Source organism: Papio anubis, chromosome 18 (genome assembly GCF_008728515.1).
Source record: "Papio anubis isolate 15944 chromosome 18, Panubis1.0, whole genome shotgun sequence".
In the NCBI taxonomy this organism is placed as follows: domain Eukaryota; kingdom Metazoa; phylum Chordata; class Mammalia; order Primates; family Cercopithecidae; genus Papio; species Papio anubis.
The window spans coordinates 43,338,798-43,356,414 of NC_044993.1; the positions used below are offsets into that span (position 1 = coordinate 43,338,798).

Here is a 17,617-nt window from a genome sequence, read left to right on the forward strand (position 1 = left end):
GGGAGAGTGCTGCTTACTATATTTAATATTTGCTTACTTATATGTAGACATAAACTAAAGTTGAATGACAGTATGTCTCTTTTTCTTACTTATATTTAGACATAAACTAAGTTGAATGACAGTATGTCTCTTTAAAAACACGAGCACTAGTATATTCTAATAGCCAGATAAAACTTCTTAAAATGACTTCTTTTATTAAAAAATTTTTTTGAGATGGAATTTCACTCTTGTTGCCCAGGCTGGAGTGCAATGTTGCGATCTCGGCTCACCACCACCTCCACCTCCCAGGTTCAAGCGATTATCCTGCCTCAGCCTCCTGAGTAGTCGGAATTACAGGCATACACCACCATGCCTGGCTAAGTTTTTGTATTTTTTCTATATGCTTCATTTTCATTCTTTAAGCTCTGGTGCCTGACACATAGCAGGACTCCATAAATAATTGCTGAGTAAAATATATAAAGGCTGTTTATAGAAAGATGATTTGCAAATTGTCCCCTATTGTGTAGAAGCAAAGGAGACAGTCATGTGAAGCAATAATATACAGTTAAGGTGGTAAAGATGCAGTAGAAAAATCAATAAAATACTAAGGCAGCCCCAAGAAAGGAGACACCTGTTTATCTGGGGAATAAAGATACTAGTTAAAAAAAATCACCAGAATCAATGAAGACTTCACATAGCCACCTATTTTAAAAGAAGAAAATAAATTTGTCAGAATAGTAGAGGAAAGCATTTCAGGTATTAGGAACAGGGTGCACATCGATAAAAGTGTAAACAGTTGTTTTGGAAATCATCAATCAGGTACTACCATGAAATAGAGAATAGTATACCTCATTACTATGTAGGGATGTTTCTACTAAATTTTAAAGTATATTTCTAATTTTTAATTTTTTGGGTACAAGGTAGGTGGATATATGGACTACGTGAGATATTTGGATACAGGCATACAATATATCATAATCACATCATGGTAAATAAGATATCTATCACTTCACGGATTTATCCTTTGTGTTAAAAACAATCCAATTATACTGTTTTAGTTATTTTTAAATGTACAATTAAGTTATTATTGACTTTAGCCACACTGTTGAGCTGTCAAATACTAGATCTTATTCATTCTATTTTTTGGCACCCATTAACCATCCTCTCATCCTCCCTCAATACTGCCCCGCCACTCTTCCCAGCCTGTGGTAATCATTATTATACTTTATCTCCATTAGTTCAATTGTTCTAATTTTTAGTTTTAAAAAATAAATGAGAATATGCAAAGTTGGTTCTTCTGTGCCTTGCTTATTTCAGTCAGCATAATGACCACCAGTTCCATCCATGCTGTTGCAAATGACAGGATGTAATTGTTTTTCATGGCTGATTAGTACTCTATTGTGTATATGTACCACAATTTCTTTATCCATTTGTCTGTTGTGAAAGGTGTAGGTTGCTTCCAAATCTTGGCTAGTGTGAATGATGCTGCAATAAACATGGGAGTGCAGACATCTCCTTGATGTACTAATTTCCTTTCTTTTGGGTATATATCCAGCAGTGAGATGGCTGGATCATATGGTAGCTCTATTTTTAGTATTCTGAGGAACCTCCAAACTATTGCTCATAGTCATTGTACTAATTTACATTCCCACCAACAGCATACAAGGTTTCCCTTTTCTTCACATCCTCATCAGCATTTGTTATTGCCTTTTGTCTATAAGCCATATTAACTGGGGCAAGGTGACATCTCATTATAGTTTTGATTTGCATCTCTCTGATGATCACTGATGTTGAGAACCTTTTCATATGCATGTTTGCCATTTGTATGTCTTCTTTTGAGAAATGTCTATTCAGATCTTTTGCCCATTTTTAAATTGAATTATTAGTTTTTTTCCCCATACAGTTATTTGAGCTCTTTGTGTATTCTGGTTATTAATCCCTTGTCAGATGGGTAGTTTGCAAATATTTTCTCCCATTCTGTGGGTTGTCTGTTCCCTTTGTTGATTGTATCTTTTGCTGTACAGAAGCATTTTAACTTGATGTGACCCCATTTGTCTATTTTTGCTTTTATTGCCTGTGCTTGTAGGATATTACTCAAAAAATGATTGCCCACAGTGATGTCCTGGAGAGTTTCCCCAGTGTTTTCTTCTAGCAGTTTTATAGCTTGAGGTCTTAGTTTTAAGTCTTTAATCCATTTTGATTTGCTTTTTGTATGTGGTGAGGGATAGGAGTCTAGTTTCATTCTTCTGCGTATAGATATCCAGTTTTCCCAGCACCATTTATTGAAGAGACTGTCTTTTTCTCTAGTGTATATGTTCTTCTTCCCCAGTGTGTGAAGTCAAACATGATTTCACTGTAGGTATGTGGATTTGTTTCTGGCTTCTCTATTCTGTTGTGTTGGTCTGTATGTCTGTTTTTATGCCAGTGCCATACTGTTTTAGTTACTATAGCTCTGCAGTATAATTTGGAGTCAGGTAATGTGATTCCTCCAGTTTCTTTCTTTTTGCTTTAGATAGCTTTGGCAATCCTGGGTCTTTTGTGGTTCCATATACATTTTAGGACAGTTTTTTTCTATTGCTATGAGGAATGTCATTGGTATTTTGATAGGGATTGCATTGAATCTGTAGATTACTTTGGGTAGTATGAACGTTTAAAAAATACTGGTTCTGGCCGGGTGCGGTGGCTCAAGCCTGTAATCCCAGCACTGGTTCTAGCCGGGTGTGGTGGCTCAAGCCTGTAATCTCAAGCCTGTAATCGGGAGGCTGAGATGGGCAGATCACGAGGTCAGGAGATCGAGACCATCCTGGCGAACATGGTGAAACCCCGTCTCTACTAAAAAATACAAAAAACTAGCCAGGCGAGGTGGCGGGCGCCTGTAGTCCCAGCTACTTGGGAGGCTGAGGCAGGAGAATGGCCTAAACTCGGGAGGCGGAGCTTGCAGTGAGCTGAGATCGGCCACTGCACTCCAGCCTGGGTGACAGAGCGAGACTCCTTCTCCAAAAAAAAAAAAAAAAATTACTGGTTCTTCCAGTTTATGAAAATGAAATATCTTTTCATTATTTGGTGTCCTGTTCAATTTCTTTCACTGAAGACTTACAGTTTTCATTGTAGAGATCTTGTACTTCTTTGATTATGTTAATTTTTAGGTATTTCATTTTATTTGTAGCTGTTATAAATGAGATAGATGACTTCCTTGATTTTGATTTCAGATTGTTCACTTTTGGCATCTAAAATGCTACTGATTTTTGTATGTTGACTTTGCATCCTACAACTTTATTGAATTTATCAGTTCTAATAGTTTTTTAATGAGGTGTTTAGGTTTTCCAAATATAAGATTATATCATTATATCATTTTACTTCTTCCTTTCCTATTTAGATGTTCTTCATTTCTATCTCTTATCTAGTTGCTATAGCTAGAACTTTCAGTACTATGTTGAATAACATTGGTGACAGTGGACGTTCTTGTCATGTTCCAGATCTTAGAGGAAAGACCTTCAGGATTTCCCCATTATGATACTAGCTATGGGTCTGTTGTGTATGACTTTTGTTGTGTTGAGGTATGTTCTTTCTATACCCAGTTTTTTGAGGGTTTTTATTATAAGGGGACATTGAATTTTTACCAGATGCTTTTTTTTTGTATCAGTTGAAATGATCATATGATTGTTATTCTTCATTCTATTGATATGCTATATCACATTGATTGATTTGCATGTATATATTCAATTATATATATATATTCAATTCTTTTTTGATTGATTTGCATATATTGAATCATCTTTTCATTCCTGAGATACACTTTACATGGTTATGAAGTGTAATTTTTGAAATGTGTTGTTGAATTTGTTTTGCTAGTATTGGTTGAAGATTTTTTGCATCAATGTTTATCAGAGAGATAAACAGTGTAGTTTTCTTTTTTTGATGTGTCTTTGTCTCATTTTGGTATCAGGGTAATACTGGCATTGTATAATGAGTTTGGAATTATTCCATTCTCTTCTGTCTTTCAGAATAGTTTGAGTAGCATTAGTAGTACTTATTCTTTAAATGTTTAGTAAAATTAAGCAGTGAAGCCATCAGGTCCTAGGCTTTGCTGGGAGACTTCGCTAGGTCCCCTAAACTTTGCTGGCTTCAATCTCATTACTTGTTCTTAGTCTGTTCAGGTTTTGGATTTCTTCGTGATTCAATCTCGGTGGGTCATGTGTGTCTAGGGATTTATTCATTTATTATAGGTTTTCCAATTTTTTGGCATATAGTTTTTCACAGTAGCCTCTAACGATCTTTGAATTTCTGCAGAATCAATTGTAATGACTGCTTTTCCTTTTTTTAAAAAATTATACTGAAGTTCTGGGATACATGTGGAGAATGTGCAGGTTTGTTACATAGGTAAATGTGTGTCACGGAGGTTTGCTGCACCTATCAAGCTGTCGCCTAGGTATTAAGCCCTGCATGTATTAGCCATTTGTCCTGATGTGTTCCCTCCCATCCTGCCACCGAGTTGCCCTGGTGTGTGTTATTCTACTCCCTGTGTCCATGTGTTCTCATTGTTTAACTCCCACTTATGAGTGAGAACATGTGATATTTGGTTTTCTGTGTCTATGTTAGTTTGCTGAGGATAATGGCTTCCAGCTTCATCCATGTCCCTGCAAAGGACAGAATCTCATTCCTTTTTCTAGCTGCATGATATTTCATGGCATATATATACCACATTTTCTTTATCCAATCTATCATTGACAGGCATTTGGGTAGGTTTCATGTCTTTGCTATTGTGAGTAATGCTGCAGTGAATATACATGTGCATGTATCTTTATAAAAGAATGATTTATATTCCTTTGAGTATATACCCAGTAATGGAATTGCTCGGTCAAGTGATATTTCTGGTTCTAGATCCTTGAGGAATTGCCACACTGTCTTCCATAAGGGCTGAACTAATTTACATTCCCACCAACAGTGTAAAAGTGTTCCTATTTCTGCACAGCCTTGCCAGCATCTGTTGTTTCTTGACTTTTTAATAATCGCCATTCTGACTGGCATGAGATGGAATCTCATTGTGGTTTTGATTTGCATTTCTCTAATGATCAGTGATATTGAGCTTTTGTTCATACGTTTGTTGGCTGCATAAATGTCTTCTTTTGAGAAGTGTGTGTTCATATTCTTTGCCCACATTTTGATGGGGTTGTTTCTTTTTCTTAAAAGTTTAAGTTCCTTGTGAATTCTGGATATTAGACCTTTGTCACATGGGTAGATTGCAAAAATTTTCTTCCATTCTGTAGGTTGCCTGTTCACTCTGATGATAGTTTCTTTTGCTGTGCAGAAGCTCTTTAGCTTAGTTAGATCCCATTTGTCAATTTTAGCTTTTGTTGCAATTGCTTTTGGTGATTTCATCATAATATTCTTGCCCATACCTATTTTCTGAATGGTATTGCCTAGATTTTCTTCTAGGGTTTTTACAGTTTTGGGTTTTACATTTAAGTGTTTAATCCATCTTGAGTTGATTTTTGTATAAGGTAAGGGAAGGGGTCCAGTTTCAGTTTTCTGAATATGGTTAGCCAGTTTTCCTAGCACCTTTTTTTATAGGAAATCCTTTCCCCATTGCTTGTTTTTGAATGACTGCTTTTTCATCTCTGATTATATTTGAGTCTCCTCTCTTTTTTCTTAGTCTGACTAAAGATTTGTCAATTTTATGTCACTTTTCAAAAAAATCAAGTTTTTGTTATGTTCATTTTTTTGTATTGTTTTGTTTGTTTCAATTTCATTTATTTCTGTTCTGATCTTTGTTATTTCTTTTCTTCTGCTACCTTTGGGTTTGGTTTGATCTTGCTTTTCTAATTCTTTGAGATGCAATGTTAGGTTGTTTACTTAAAGTTTTGTCTCCTTTTTGATGCTGGCACCCAGCTATAATCATCTCTGTTAGCACTGCTTTCATGGTATCATATAGGTTTTGGTTCTTGTTCCATTATTGAGAAAAATTTTCAGTTTATTTTCTTAATCTCTTCATTGACTCACAGGTTATTCAGCAGCATGTTATTTGATTTCCTTGTGCTTGTGTAGTTTCCAAAATTCCTCTTGTTATGGATTTCTAGTTTGAGTCCATTGTGGTCAGAGAAGATACTTGATAGTTTCCATTTTTTGAGGGTTTTAAGACTTGTTTTATGGCCTAACATATGGCCTGTTCTTGAGAATGATCCATGTACTAAGAAGAAGAATGAGTATTTTGCAGCTTTTGGATGAAATGTTCTGTAAACATTTATTTGGTCCATTTGACCTATAGGTCAGATTAAGTCTGATGTTTCTTTGTTGATTTTCTATCTGGATGATCTGTGAAATTCTGAAAGTGGGGTATTGAAGCCTTCAGCTAGTATTGTATTGAGGGTGTGCTCTCTCTCTCTTTAGCTCTAGTAACATTTGCTTTATTTATCTAGGTTCTCCAGTATGGGTGCATATATATTTAAAATTGTTATATCCTTTTGCTAAAATGACCCCTTTATCAAGATACAGTTCCCTTTTTTGTCTCTTACAGTTTTTGTCTTGAAGTCTATTTTGTCCAATATAAGTATATAGCTACTGATTCTCTTTTTTGGTTTTCATTGGTGGGGAATATCATATGTCATGTTTTTATTTTCAGTCTATGTGTAAGGCAAAAGATCATTGGGTCTGTTTTTTTTAAATTAATTCATTCAATTTATATATTTTGATTGGAGAGTTTAGTTATTTATATTCAATGTTGTTATTGATAAGTGAGGACTTACACCTGTTAGTTTGTAACTTATTTTCTAATCATTCTGTAGTCTTCTCTTCCTTCTTGTCTTCCTTTTAGTAAAGGTGATTTTCTCTGTTGGAATGTTTTAATTTCCTGCTATTGTGTGTGTGTATCCATTGTATGTTTTTAGATTTAAGGTTACTATGAGGATTTGAAATCTACTTAAGATATGAAAAGTTTACACACCATAATTGCAGTGTTACAATATTCTATGTTTGTCTGTGTACTTACTATTATCAGTGAGTTGTGGAAGATTCATTGATTTCAGGTTGTTTCTTATTGCTCATTAACATTCTTTTGTTTCAGATTGAAGAACTCTCTTTAGCATTCCTTGTGGGACAGGTCTGGTATTGATTGAATTTGTCAGCCTTTGTTTGTCTGGGAAAATCTTTATTTCTCCTTCTATTTAAAAGACATTTGCACTGGATATACTATTCTAAGATAAAAGTGTTTTTCCTTCAGCACTTTAAATATGTCATGCCACTCTCTCCTGGCCTGTAAGTTTTCCACCCAAAAGTCTATTATTTCCAGTTGTATTGCAGCTTCGTCGTATGTTATTTGTTTCTCTTTGCTTGCTGCAGGGATAAATGAGCCTTTCTTTATTTTCGATCATTGTAAGTTTGATTATTAAGGTCCTTGAGGTAGCCTTCTTTGGGTTAAATCTGCTTGGTTTTCTATAACCTTCTTGCACTTGAATATTGATATATATCTTGAGGTTTAGGAAGAACTTTGTTATTTCTTTGAATAAACTTTCTTCTCCCATCTATCTCACTTCCTCCTCTCTAAGGCTATTAACTCTTGGAATTGCTTTATTTGGCTATTTTCTAGATCTTGTAGGCATGCTTCATTCTTTCCTTTACCTTTTTCTTTTGTATCTTCTGACTGTGTTTTCTCAAGTAGCCTATCTTCAAGCTCACTGATTCTGTCTTCTTCTTGATCAGTTCTGCTATTAAGGGACTCATGCATCCTTCAGTACATCAATTGCATTTTTCAACTTCAGAATTTCTTCTTGATTCTTTTTAATTATTTCAATCTCTTTGTTAAATTTATCTGATAGAGTTCTGGAATTTTTTTCTTTGTGTTATCTTGAATGTTTTTTGAGTTTCCTCAACAAAGCTGTTTTGAATTATCTGTCTGAAAGGTAATATATCTCTGTCTCTCTGGAATTGGTCCCTGGTGCCTTATTTATTTCGCTTGGTGAAATCATGTTTTCCTGGATGGTCTTCATGTTTGTGGATGATTGTCTGTGTCTGGGCATTGAAGAGCTTTGTATTTATTGTAATCTTCAGTCTGGACTTGTTTGTACTCATCCTTCTTGATAAGGCTTTCCAGGTACTCAAAGGGACTTGGGTATAGTGTCTATGCTTTTGGTTACTGCACCCATATCTGCATTAGGGGTCAGGGACCCTAAGCCCAGTAATTCTGTCATGTTTGCAGCCTCATAGAGACATGCTTTTGGTGGTTGTTCAATAAGAGCTGGAAGAAGTCTCTGAATTACCAGATATAAACCATTGTTCTCTTCCCTTACTATCTCCCAAACAAATGGAGTCTGTCTCTGTGCTACCTGGGGCTGGGGGAGGATTTAAATAAGCACCTCTGTGTCCACCCGCACTGGGATTTCACTGCATCAGACTGCTCAAGCCTGTAGGGCTCTGCAATCAACTGGTGGTGAAGTCAACCAGTCTTATGTCCTTCCATTCAGGGCAGTGAGAGTCCCTTCAGGCCCCAGGAGGGGCCACATATACTGTCTGCGAGCCAGGGCCTACAGTTGGAAACCTTAGAAATCTACCTGGTGCTGTATTCTACTGCAGTTAAGCTGGCACTGAAACCACAAGACAAAGTCCTTTCCACTCTTCCCTCCCATCTCCTCAGGCAGAGGAATCTCTTACCATGTCCACCACCACCACCACAGACCTAGGAGGAATCCTGCCAGGGTACCACCAATGTTCACTTAAGGCCCAAGGGCTCACATTTAAAAATTTTTATTTTGTTTGTGATGGTTTTCTTTATTTATGTTTGGTACATACATTTGCAAGTGAATGTTTGACATGTGTGTTTATCTTCAACCAGTGACATCTAGTGTCTCCCCAGGTGGTTTCTTGAAGTTTTAAGAATTAGGAGCATTTATTAAAGAAGTAAATATCCTGCTAAAGATTAAGCTTCCTTTAAATTCACAACTTATAAAATAAAATGAAATATTAGTTTTAATCTATTTTCATAAAGACTATAGTTTAACTGTTCAAGTAGTTCATTTTAACTAAATGTGTGATTTTTTCAGCAGAACAAGTCTTAGCAGTGATATCAGAGGAAGAGCAAGAAAGACTTGAAGAAAGTGAAAACAATGAGCTCCAAGTATACAACAATTTCATTTAAATTTCTGGTTGATTATGTTCTTTGCTTTAATAATATAGGGTAGTCCAAATGAAATTACCTTTCAGATTAGCCTTTGTTAATCAATAGATTTTAATTTACTATTTAATATTGAATTTTAAATACATTTTAACTAGTTATAAAACTTAAAAGATTTTTAAAATCTATAGTAACTTATACCTCATCTTTACCCTTGGAATAGAGAGAAAACATTTTCAAAATTTTCTTTCCTTTTTTATCTTTATGACATGTTTACATGATGAAGAAAGTAAAATGAATTATTGAATCATATTATTGAGCAAAAGGAGCAGTTTAAGAGTGATGGCCATTGTATTCATGTTAAAGGAGTCATGATGGCCAGTGGTTCAAAATGTGCAGTTTTATATTGCCAGTCACTAATGAATGCCAAGGTTAAACATGTATTCTGCCTCACGCTCTCTCATTGACTTCAGGTCATGTTTAGGAAGAGAGCTGGGTCATAAAATCAACCTAAGTGTTTATTAAGAGAACCATACTCTGCAGAATGGGACCTTTGGTATTAGGATATGAACAATAACTTTCTAACTTATTTCAATGCAAGAAGTCAGTAAATAGTATAAAATTTGTAATCCATCATCATCGGTGGATATTAGAATATATTAGAACTGGACTTAAGCAGATAAACTGGATACATCAGAGTGTCATATTACAGAATGTAATTTGAATTAAAATTTGAGAATTTGCTTTTCTTCCTGATTGGTATTGATTTTTTCTTCTAACAAAGTTTGCCTACAGTCCAGATAGTAATCTTCAGAAAAAGTACTTAAATGCACCACACGTGCTCACTAGTTAGGGTATGCTGAGGTAAAATCTTTTCAGGTGAGGACACTTTTGTAACACTACTAATCATCTGCTCATTCATGTTTTGGTAGATATAACAAAAAATGAATTTATTCCAAACAACAGTGCCAAAGTTAAGTTTGCTGGTTTATTTTTTTCTTGCAGTTTTAGCTAAGGCAAATTATTTTTTACTTCTCCCTGTGATTTGGGAATAGTTAAACATACAAAGAAATTTAACAATTAAATTTTAATTTTAATTACTTTAATTTTTTTTCTTTACACTTTACTGAAAATAAAGTTATTTTAAAAACATGCTCCTGGCTGGGCACAGTGGCTAATGCCTGTAATCTTAGTAGTTTGGGAGGCCGAGGTGGGAGGACTGCTTCAGTCCAGGAGTTCAAGACTAGCCTGGGCAACATGGTGATGCCCCATCTCTACAAAATTGTTTTTGAAAATTAGCCAAGCATGGTAGCATGTGCCTGTGTTTCCAGCTACATGGGAGGCTGAGATGAGAGGATCACTTGAGCCCAGGAAGTTGAGGCTGCAATGAGCCATGTTTGTACCACGGCACTCTAACTTGTGCAACAGAGTGAGACCTTGTCTCAAAAAATAAAAACAAAAACATGCACTCTGACAAAGACAACTTCTGAGAAATAAAACGAGCAAATTAATCTTTCCCTTTTGCATCTGCCAAAAATATCTCAAGACCAAGAAAAAAATAAAGATTGGATAGAGAGGATACGTCTGTATATTCAGGACTTTTTTGTGTAAAAGTCTGAGGAAATGTGTATTAAATGAGGCAAATTAGAGTGGGAAAATGAAAATGAATTCACTTCTTACAAGTGAGTTAAATCAGAGGTTTGGTGAAATCTGTGAAAAATACAAATTACTGTTTTTCCTGAAGCCACTCCATGATAGCTCAAAAGGAGAAACAAACATAAAGGAAATTCCTTCTAATTTGACAAATAATATACTTGTGAGGGAAAAAGATGCATCTGGAGTGCCTGTCTTTGTGGCATTGCAGGCATTTTGTTGAACACATGGAACTCAGTCTCAAAAATGTGTGTATATCTCATTCATATTCTGGGTTTTTGGTACATGTTTGCCAGACATCTTCTAAGCTTTATTTAAATGAAAATAAATTAGACTGTGAAAATAACAAACCAGATAATGAATATGTTTTTAACATAGATGAGGAGAATTTTTATAATGATAGAGACTCTAAGAAAGCATGGAACTGTGAGCCGAGATCGCGCCACTGCACTCCAGCCTGGGCAACAGAGTGAGACTCCATCAAAAAAAAAAAAAAAAAAGCAAGGGACCCAGAAGTTGTTACAATGGAAATGAAAGAAGGTCAAGAGTTTGATATGCAAATGACAAAAAAATATGACCAAGATACCATGAGGCATCAAATTAGACATCAGGCATATGCCTCTATCTAGTGATCCAAAAGGTCTTTCAGATTCATTGGGTACCCCCTCCAGAGAGATAAAACATGATTCAAATAAAAAGCCACAGTATTTCTGCAGATATAGGCACTTAGAAGAAAACAAAAGCAATACAAGACTTGTTCCAGAAGCCATTCTATGACAGTCTCAGTGCTAGTAACTACAAAATCATGGTGCCTGAATTAGAAAATTTGAGTTCTTTATCACTACATCATGACAGAATATCAAAAGTAGATCTACAAAGAAAATGACAGTAAGATACACAAAGGTTTAAGAATGAAGTAGACATATTACAAGTAGAGTTCCTGGTTTTGAAGAAAGTTCAACTTCAAAAAGTGGTAGAGGTTTACTTGTTGTTACTCTTTGTTTTCTCTCTTTATCAATCATCGGATCCATTCTGAATTTCTACTGATGATAAACTTACGTGTAAAATTGGGTTATCTAAATCTGTACATAGAAATAGATTATTTCTGCTATCTAAATGATAGAAGTTCAGAAAAACTTTCTCTAATCTTTGTTCCTTGATCAAGCAAAGTCTATCAAGTTTTCCAAGTGGTATAAGAAATCATAAACTAATTTATCTATATGCCTATGACCTTCAGAACCAGGATAAGCATAAAGAAAATTGCTTAAAATTATAGCCCTAGGGTTTTCCCTTCCATTTATGTAAAGATGAGATGTGTTTAGCAATAAAATGGAAATACAATGGGAAGGAAGCAATGACTGAGAAGGGAGATAAAAATGTACTAGTCTTGAGAGTTGTAAGAAATATTCCTGGCCAATGAATCTGTTTCTTGTGCTTTCATGTTTTGTAGTGTATCTGTTTAACTGCAACTCTTGCAACATATAATTATATTATAACCACTTTCAATATTTTTGAGAAGTATATATACTTTCACATAATTTTAATAACTCTCAAATGTTTCTGTTGAGTCAGACTTCTATATTCTATTGTTTGATAGAGTATGGTAAGTTAATGGCGTATATGATATTTTTATATAAGTATCATATATTCTCAGCCAAAAATTTAGTGTATGACTTTAAAGTAGAAAACTGAGTTCTAGACAGATAAAAAAGAAAGATAAAAGGCAGTGGGGAAAAGAATAGCTTAGTGCACAAACGGTGAAGCTTCCTTTCTGTTCCTGAAGCCCCACAATATCACATCTTCAAAAGCTAGCTGTTTAAAATCCAAGTTGTAAAGAAGGAAGAAGACAATTTTTGTCTTTGTCTTTTATGAGGTGGTGGTGGGGGTTCTGGCCTTTGGTCCACTGAATAAAATGATGTTCTTAATTTAATGCCATTTGTCTGCAATAGTCAAGTAGTGATATTCATACTGGCCTCATGAAAAGCAGAAGCATTTGATACTTTCCATAGGAATTAATGATCTTTCTATAATGTCAAAACCCTTGCTACTAACAAAACATGTTCTAGTTGTTGAAAGTGATTTAATCTTAGTTTTATATTAATGCAGGGGTTAGTTTATTATTTCCACTGATAGGTAAGAAGAAAATGTATAGGCAGTTCAGAGACCATATTTTGGATGTTCTTCTTTTTACTTTTGAGAAGAGTAACAGTCTGCTCCAATAGTGTCTAATTTGAGTACAAAGAGTTTGAACACAATGGTATGCCACAATATATACTAGTGATAATTTACTAATATGTATTTTGTTCCTAGTAAAATAGTTCAGTATATTTCCCCCATTTCATATTTATGACTCTTTCAAACATTATAAAGAGGAAATAGAAGTTATTGCAATGACAAATGATTTTATGACTCTCTAAGCAAAGCTCTATAATTTTATCTTATTTACTATTGGTGCTTTGAAATAAAAAAGTTTCTTTTTGTATTTAGTTACACTACAGAAATAAATGTGATTTGGTGGAGGTGCACTAGAAGTGGTTAGAAAACCTGGGGGAAATTTTGCAGCTTGCTTATTTTTTGACCACTCCTTTGCAGAATTGTGATAATTGAGTTTGGTGATGTATCTAAATACATCACCAAGTGCTTAGTGAGATGCTTATATTTAGCATTTATGCATGCATGTCATTCTTAGGACTGCCTATAAAAAATACTACCAAAAGAGAATATCTGTAGAATAGTCTCAGGAAAAAGGAACTTAAAGGACATTGAGAATTTCATCTGTCCAAATATATGCAGAACTAAGGCTCTTATTATATGGTAGTATATAGGTTAGATATCAGAGTGTAAACCCAATATTTAATGTAGTAAATTTAAAAAATCTTTTATTTTACACCTTTGGGTTTGTTATTGTTCTGAGAAAGGTTTCTCCAATTCTGGGAACCTTACACATCCTCTAGTGGTTTATCTTTTCCTTTTATGGATTCATTGTCTTTAAATAAATCATTGACCTTTGGAGAATTTATGCTCTACGAGGTTTGAAGTTTTAATTCAACTTTTTTTTCCCAGTTAGATATTCATTCATGGCAATGCTTTCATTGTATAAATGTGCAGGATATTCTTTAATTTCAGAGAAAGTAATGAGATGTCATTGTATTGAATGCTAGCTAAAAGTTTCCTTTGTTTGTTTAGATTTCTCATGGGCATAAGAAAGAAAAAGATCTGTTGTACGAAAATTGCATGTTGCGGGAAGAAATTGCCAGGTTAAGACTGGAAATAGACACAGTGAAAAATTTGGACCAGCAAAAGGAAAATAATTATCTTGAGGACATTAAAATTGTGAAAGAAAAGAATGATTTCCTTCAAAATACTTTGAAGTTGAACGAGGAAACATTTACAACAACGATATTCCAGTACAGTGTACAGTCTGAAGTTTTGAAGGCTGAGAATGAAATGCTCAGTTTTAAATTGGAGGATGAAAACCAAAACCAGGAGAGACTGGAAACAGAAATTGAATCATATCGTTGTAGACTGGCCGCTGCTATACAAGACTGTGATCAAAGTCAGGCATCAAAAAGAGATGTAGAACTCGATTTCCAGAGAACAAGACAAGAGTGGTTTCATTTAAAGGAAAAAATGAATTTTGATATGAGCAACCTAAAAGATAAGAATGAGATGCTTTCTGAAAAACTTTCTAATGCTGAAAATAAAATCAGAAGCCTCAAAATGAAGTGGCACCACACAAAAGATGCTCTAAGAGAAAAGACATTGGTTTTAGAAGATGTCCAAAGAGACCTAACCCAATCACAATGTCAAAGGAAAGAAATTGAACAAATGTTTCAGAATGAAGAAGACAAAGTGAGTAAATACATTCAAAAGCAAGAATCTCTAGAGGAGAGGTTATCTCAAATACAAAACGAAAATCTGTTACTTCGACAGCAACTGAATGAGGCTCACAAGAAAGCTGATAATCAAGAAGAGACAATAATTAATATCCAAGAGCATTTTAATGCTATTGTCAAAAATCAAGCTCAGAGTGAAGAGCAAAGTCTTCTACTGGAGCAGGAAAACAACAAGTTGATTAATAAATGCAATTACATAAATAAAAGATTGTACAAATATGAAAAAGAGAAAGCAGAAAGAAATGTAAGTATTGAGAAAGAAAATATTTTAAAACTTCTTGAAAGAAAATATAAAGCAATATTTGGTTTTTGCTAAATGATGAGTCTCATTGAATATAAATATATATGTATTATAAACATATTTGCTTTATCAGCCTAGAAGCATGCCAGCAAAAAAAAAAAAAAAAAAAAAAAAGACTGGAAAGATGCTTTACTTTGAGTAAAGAAATAGTGTCACCTATGAAATGTTGAGAGGTTAAGTTACAAGTTGTTAATAGAGACTAGTATCAATAGTGTAGTCTTACACTACTGAAATAATACCTTTTTTAAAATTTGAGACAGAGTCTCACTCTGTTGACCAGGCTGGAGTGCTATGGCACGATCTTGGCTCACTACAACCTCCGCTTCCCGGGTTCAAGCGATTCTCCTGCCTCAGCCTACCGAGTAGCTGGGACCTCAGGTGCGCACCATCACACCCGGCTAGTTTCTGTATTTTTAGTAGAGATGGGGTTTTGCCATGTTGGTCAGGCTGGTCTCGAACTCCTGACCTCAGGTGATCCACCCACCTGGGCCTCCCAAAGTGCTGGAATTACAGGCATAAGCCACCACAACAGGCCTGAAATAATAATTTTCATGTCTTTATGTGGCCACATTTTGAGACCATGATGAAACAGATAAATGGAAATGCTCCTACCGGAAGTGAGTATTTTGAAGTTAAGATTCAATTTGGTGGGTGATTTCGACAGTTAGGTCCAGATTTCCCAGGTGAACTGAAGCGTACTGCTGTATCTCATAAGACTTTCCCTCAGGAGCTTCTTATATATTGAAGTTGGTTTAATTTTATTTTTATTCGTGTCAGTTTGACTTAAATCTGAAAATATTTCAATCTCAAATTATTGTCATGACCTCTCAACTCTGACAGGATTCACTTTTAATTAAGTATAATTTGGGACAGATGTGAATGTCAGTAAAACCATATTTGATTTCATCTTACCACTGGCATTTGTAATTTATTTTGAATGTTTTTACAAGTAATTTGTGCATAATTTTTATTTCTAGACTCAATGACTAATTTCATTTGGATATAACTTTGTCCAGTACAAAGATAATTGTAGCAATCTGAGATTTCTTTGTTTGGCTTTGGGTCCCCATGTTCAAACTAATGAGGGGTGACAGGATTCACATATAGTGGGAATGGAGTGAGTAGGAGAGAGAGTGTAGGAGCTGAGATCAGGGAAGTGGAGGCAAGATTATCAAGGGCTTCAAAGACCATTGAAATTTTAGTTTTATTTCAATACAGCAATCTAGTGGAAGGATTTGAGCAGGCAATTGAATAAATGAGGAATTGTGAAGTTGATTTGAACTTCTAATAAAGAAGAGAGAAAAAATTTCAGAGTATAGAATTTACAACCACTAGTCTCACTCACATACCCATTTCTTTCTGAGACTTCAGTAGATGATTAAGCATTGCCAACTTAGGTGATGAATATATAATGGGCTGTATCGGTTGTCTAAGTTACAGAATACTGATTTGGCAGGAAAATAACACCTTTTCTGTCCTTAACTGAATTCAGTATTGAACAGGAATGTTCATTACACATGAGGAAAAGAAGGTGAATCAAAGTATGTGGTAATATTTTTCAAAGTATATATGTTAGAGTTAAATTCTATGACCATCATTTAATAATAAGATGACATAAAATCAATAACAAAAATATCTTTACAGGAAATTATGAGACAAATTCAACAAGAATTGGCTGATACTGTAAAAAAACAACCTGTATCAGAGCCTTCACTAGAGGCTACACCATGTTGTGTTAATTTAGATGAAACACGGGACTCAAAGAGGAAATCAGGTCAAATCAGAAGTCAAGTATGTATAAAATATAACATGTCAACAGTTAGTCTATAGCTGGTTAAATAATATCAAGTGTTTTAGGATACTAATTTCAGTGAACAGCTTTCTTTTTTATTTTCATTATAATTAATTTTATTACAATTTTATTACCATTATAATATACTTATTTCTTAACCTCTTGACTTTTATTCTGTCATTTTTTCCTCTTAATTATGTACATATTTTTATTATAATATTTACCTTCAGGAAAAGTTGGGAATTAGACATCATTTCTCACAAAAGTTGAGAGACTTTTTTTCTGTGTAACAGTATTTTTTAGTGATTTTCTCTGTTGCCATGGTGAGGCACACCAGATTAAATCAGAGGATAATGTTTATTTCAGAAAATTGTCTTATTTCCTATCTTTACTTTTGTGAATGGGTACAGAATCTCTGTATATTTATTTCATGCATTTCAGGATAATGCATACAGGGAAAAACTGTTATACTGGTCTTCAAAATGCAAATGTTTTAGGTTAGTTTACAAACTACTTGAAATGTTAGGCATTTCTTTCCTATTTTGTTTCTTTTAAATATATTGTAAAACAGAAATATTCAGATCATGTATAGTATATAATCCAAAGTAGAGAAGAAATTTATCAAAATCCTGCCATTTGATTTTTAAAAGCAACTTTATTAAGATATAATTCACCTACCATACAGTTCACCCATGTAAAGTGTGCGATTCACAGTTTCTTATTATATTCACACAGTTGTGTAACCACCACCACCATCAATTTTAGAACATTTTTATGACCCTGAAAAGAAACTCTGCATCCCTAAGCTATCATCGACCAGTTTTCCCCTTTTTACTCAGCTCCAGGGAACCACCAGTCTCCTTTGATTGTACAGATTTGTCCATTCTGGATGT

The 17,617-nt window shown here is 34.5% G+C and overlaps 1 protein-coding gene across 5 annotated transcripts in view; it reads left to right on the plus strand.

The window, feature by feature from the left end:
• Positions 1-17,617, plus strand: part of LOC101015583 (putative ankyrin repeat domain-containing protein 26-like protein) — an 86,042-nt gene that overhangs the window by 45,528 nt on the left and 22,897 nt on the right. For 2 of the 5 annotated variants that reach the window (XM_009196356.4, XM_009196358.4), the window contains exons 3-4: positions 13,922-14,875; positions 16,577-16,723. In XM_009196356.4, coding sequence (XP_009194620.2) covers positions 13,922-14,875; positions 16,577-16,723 — 1,101 coding nt within the window. Of the gene's footprint in view, positions 1-9,011; positions 9,086-13,921; positions 14,876-16,576; positions 16,724-17,617 lie in introns of those variants that run through there. The other 3 variants (XM_009196359.4, XM_009196360.4, XM_009196362.3) reach the window with 3 other exon arrangements.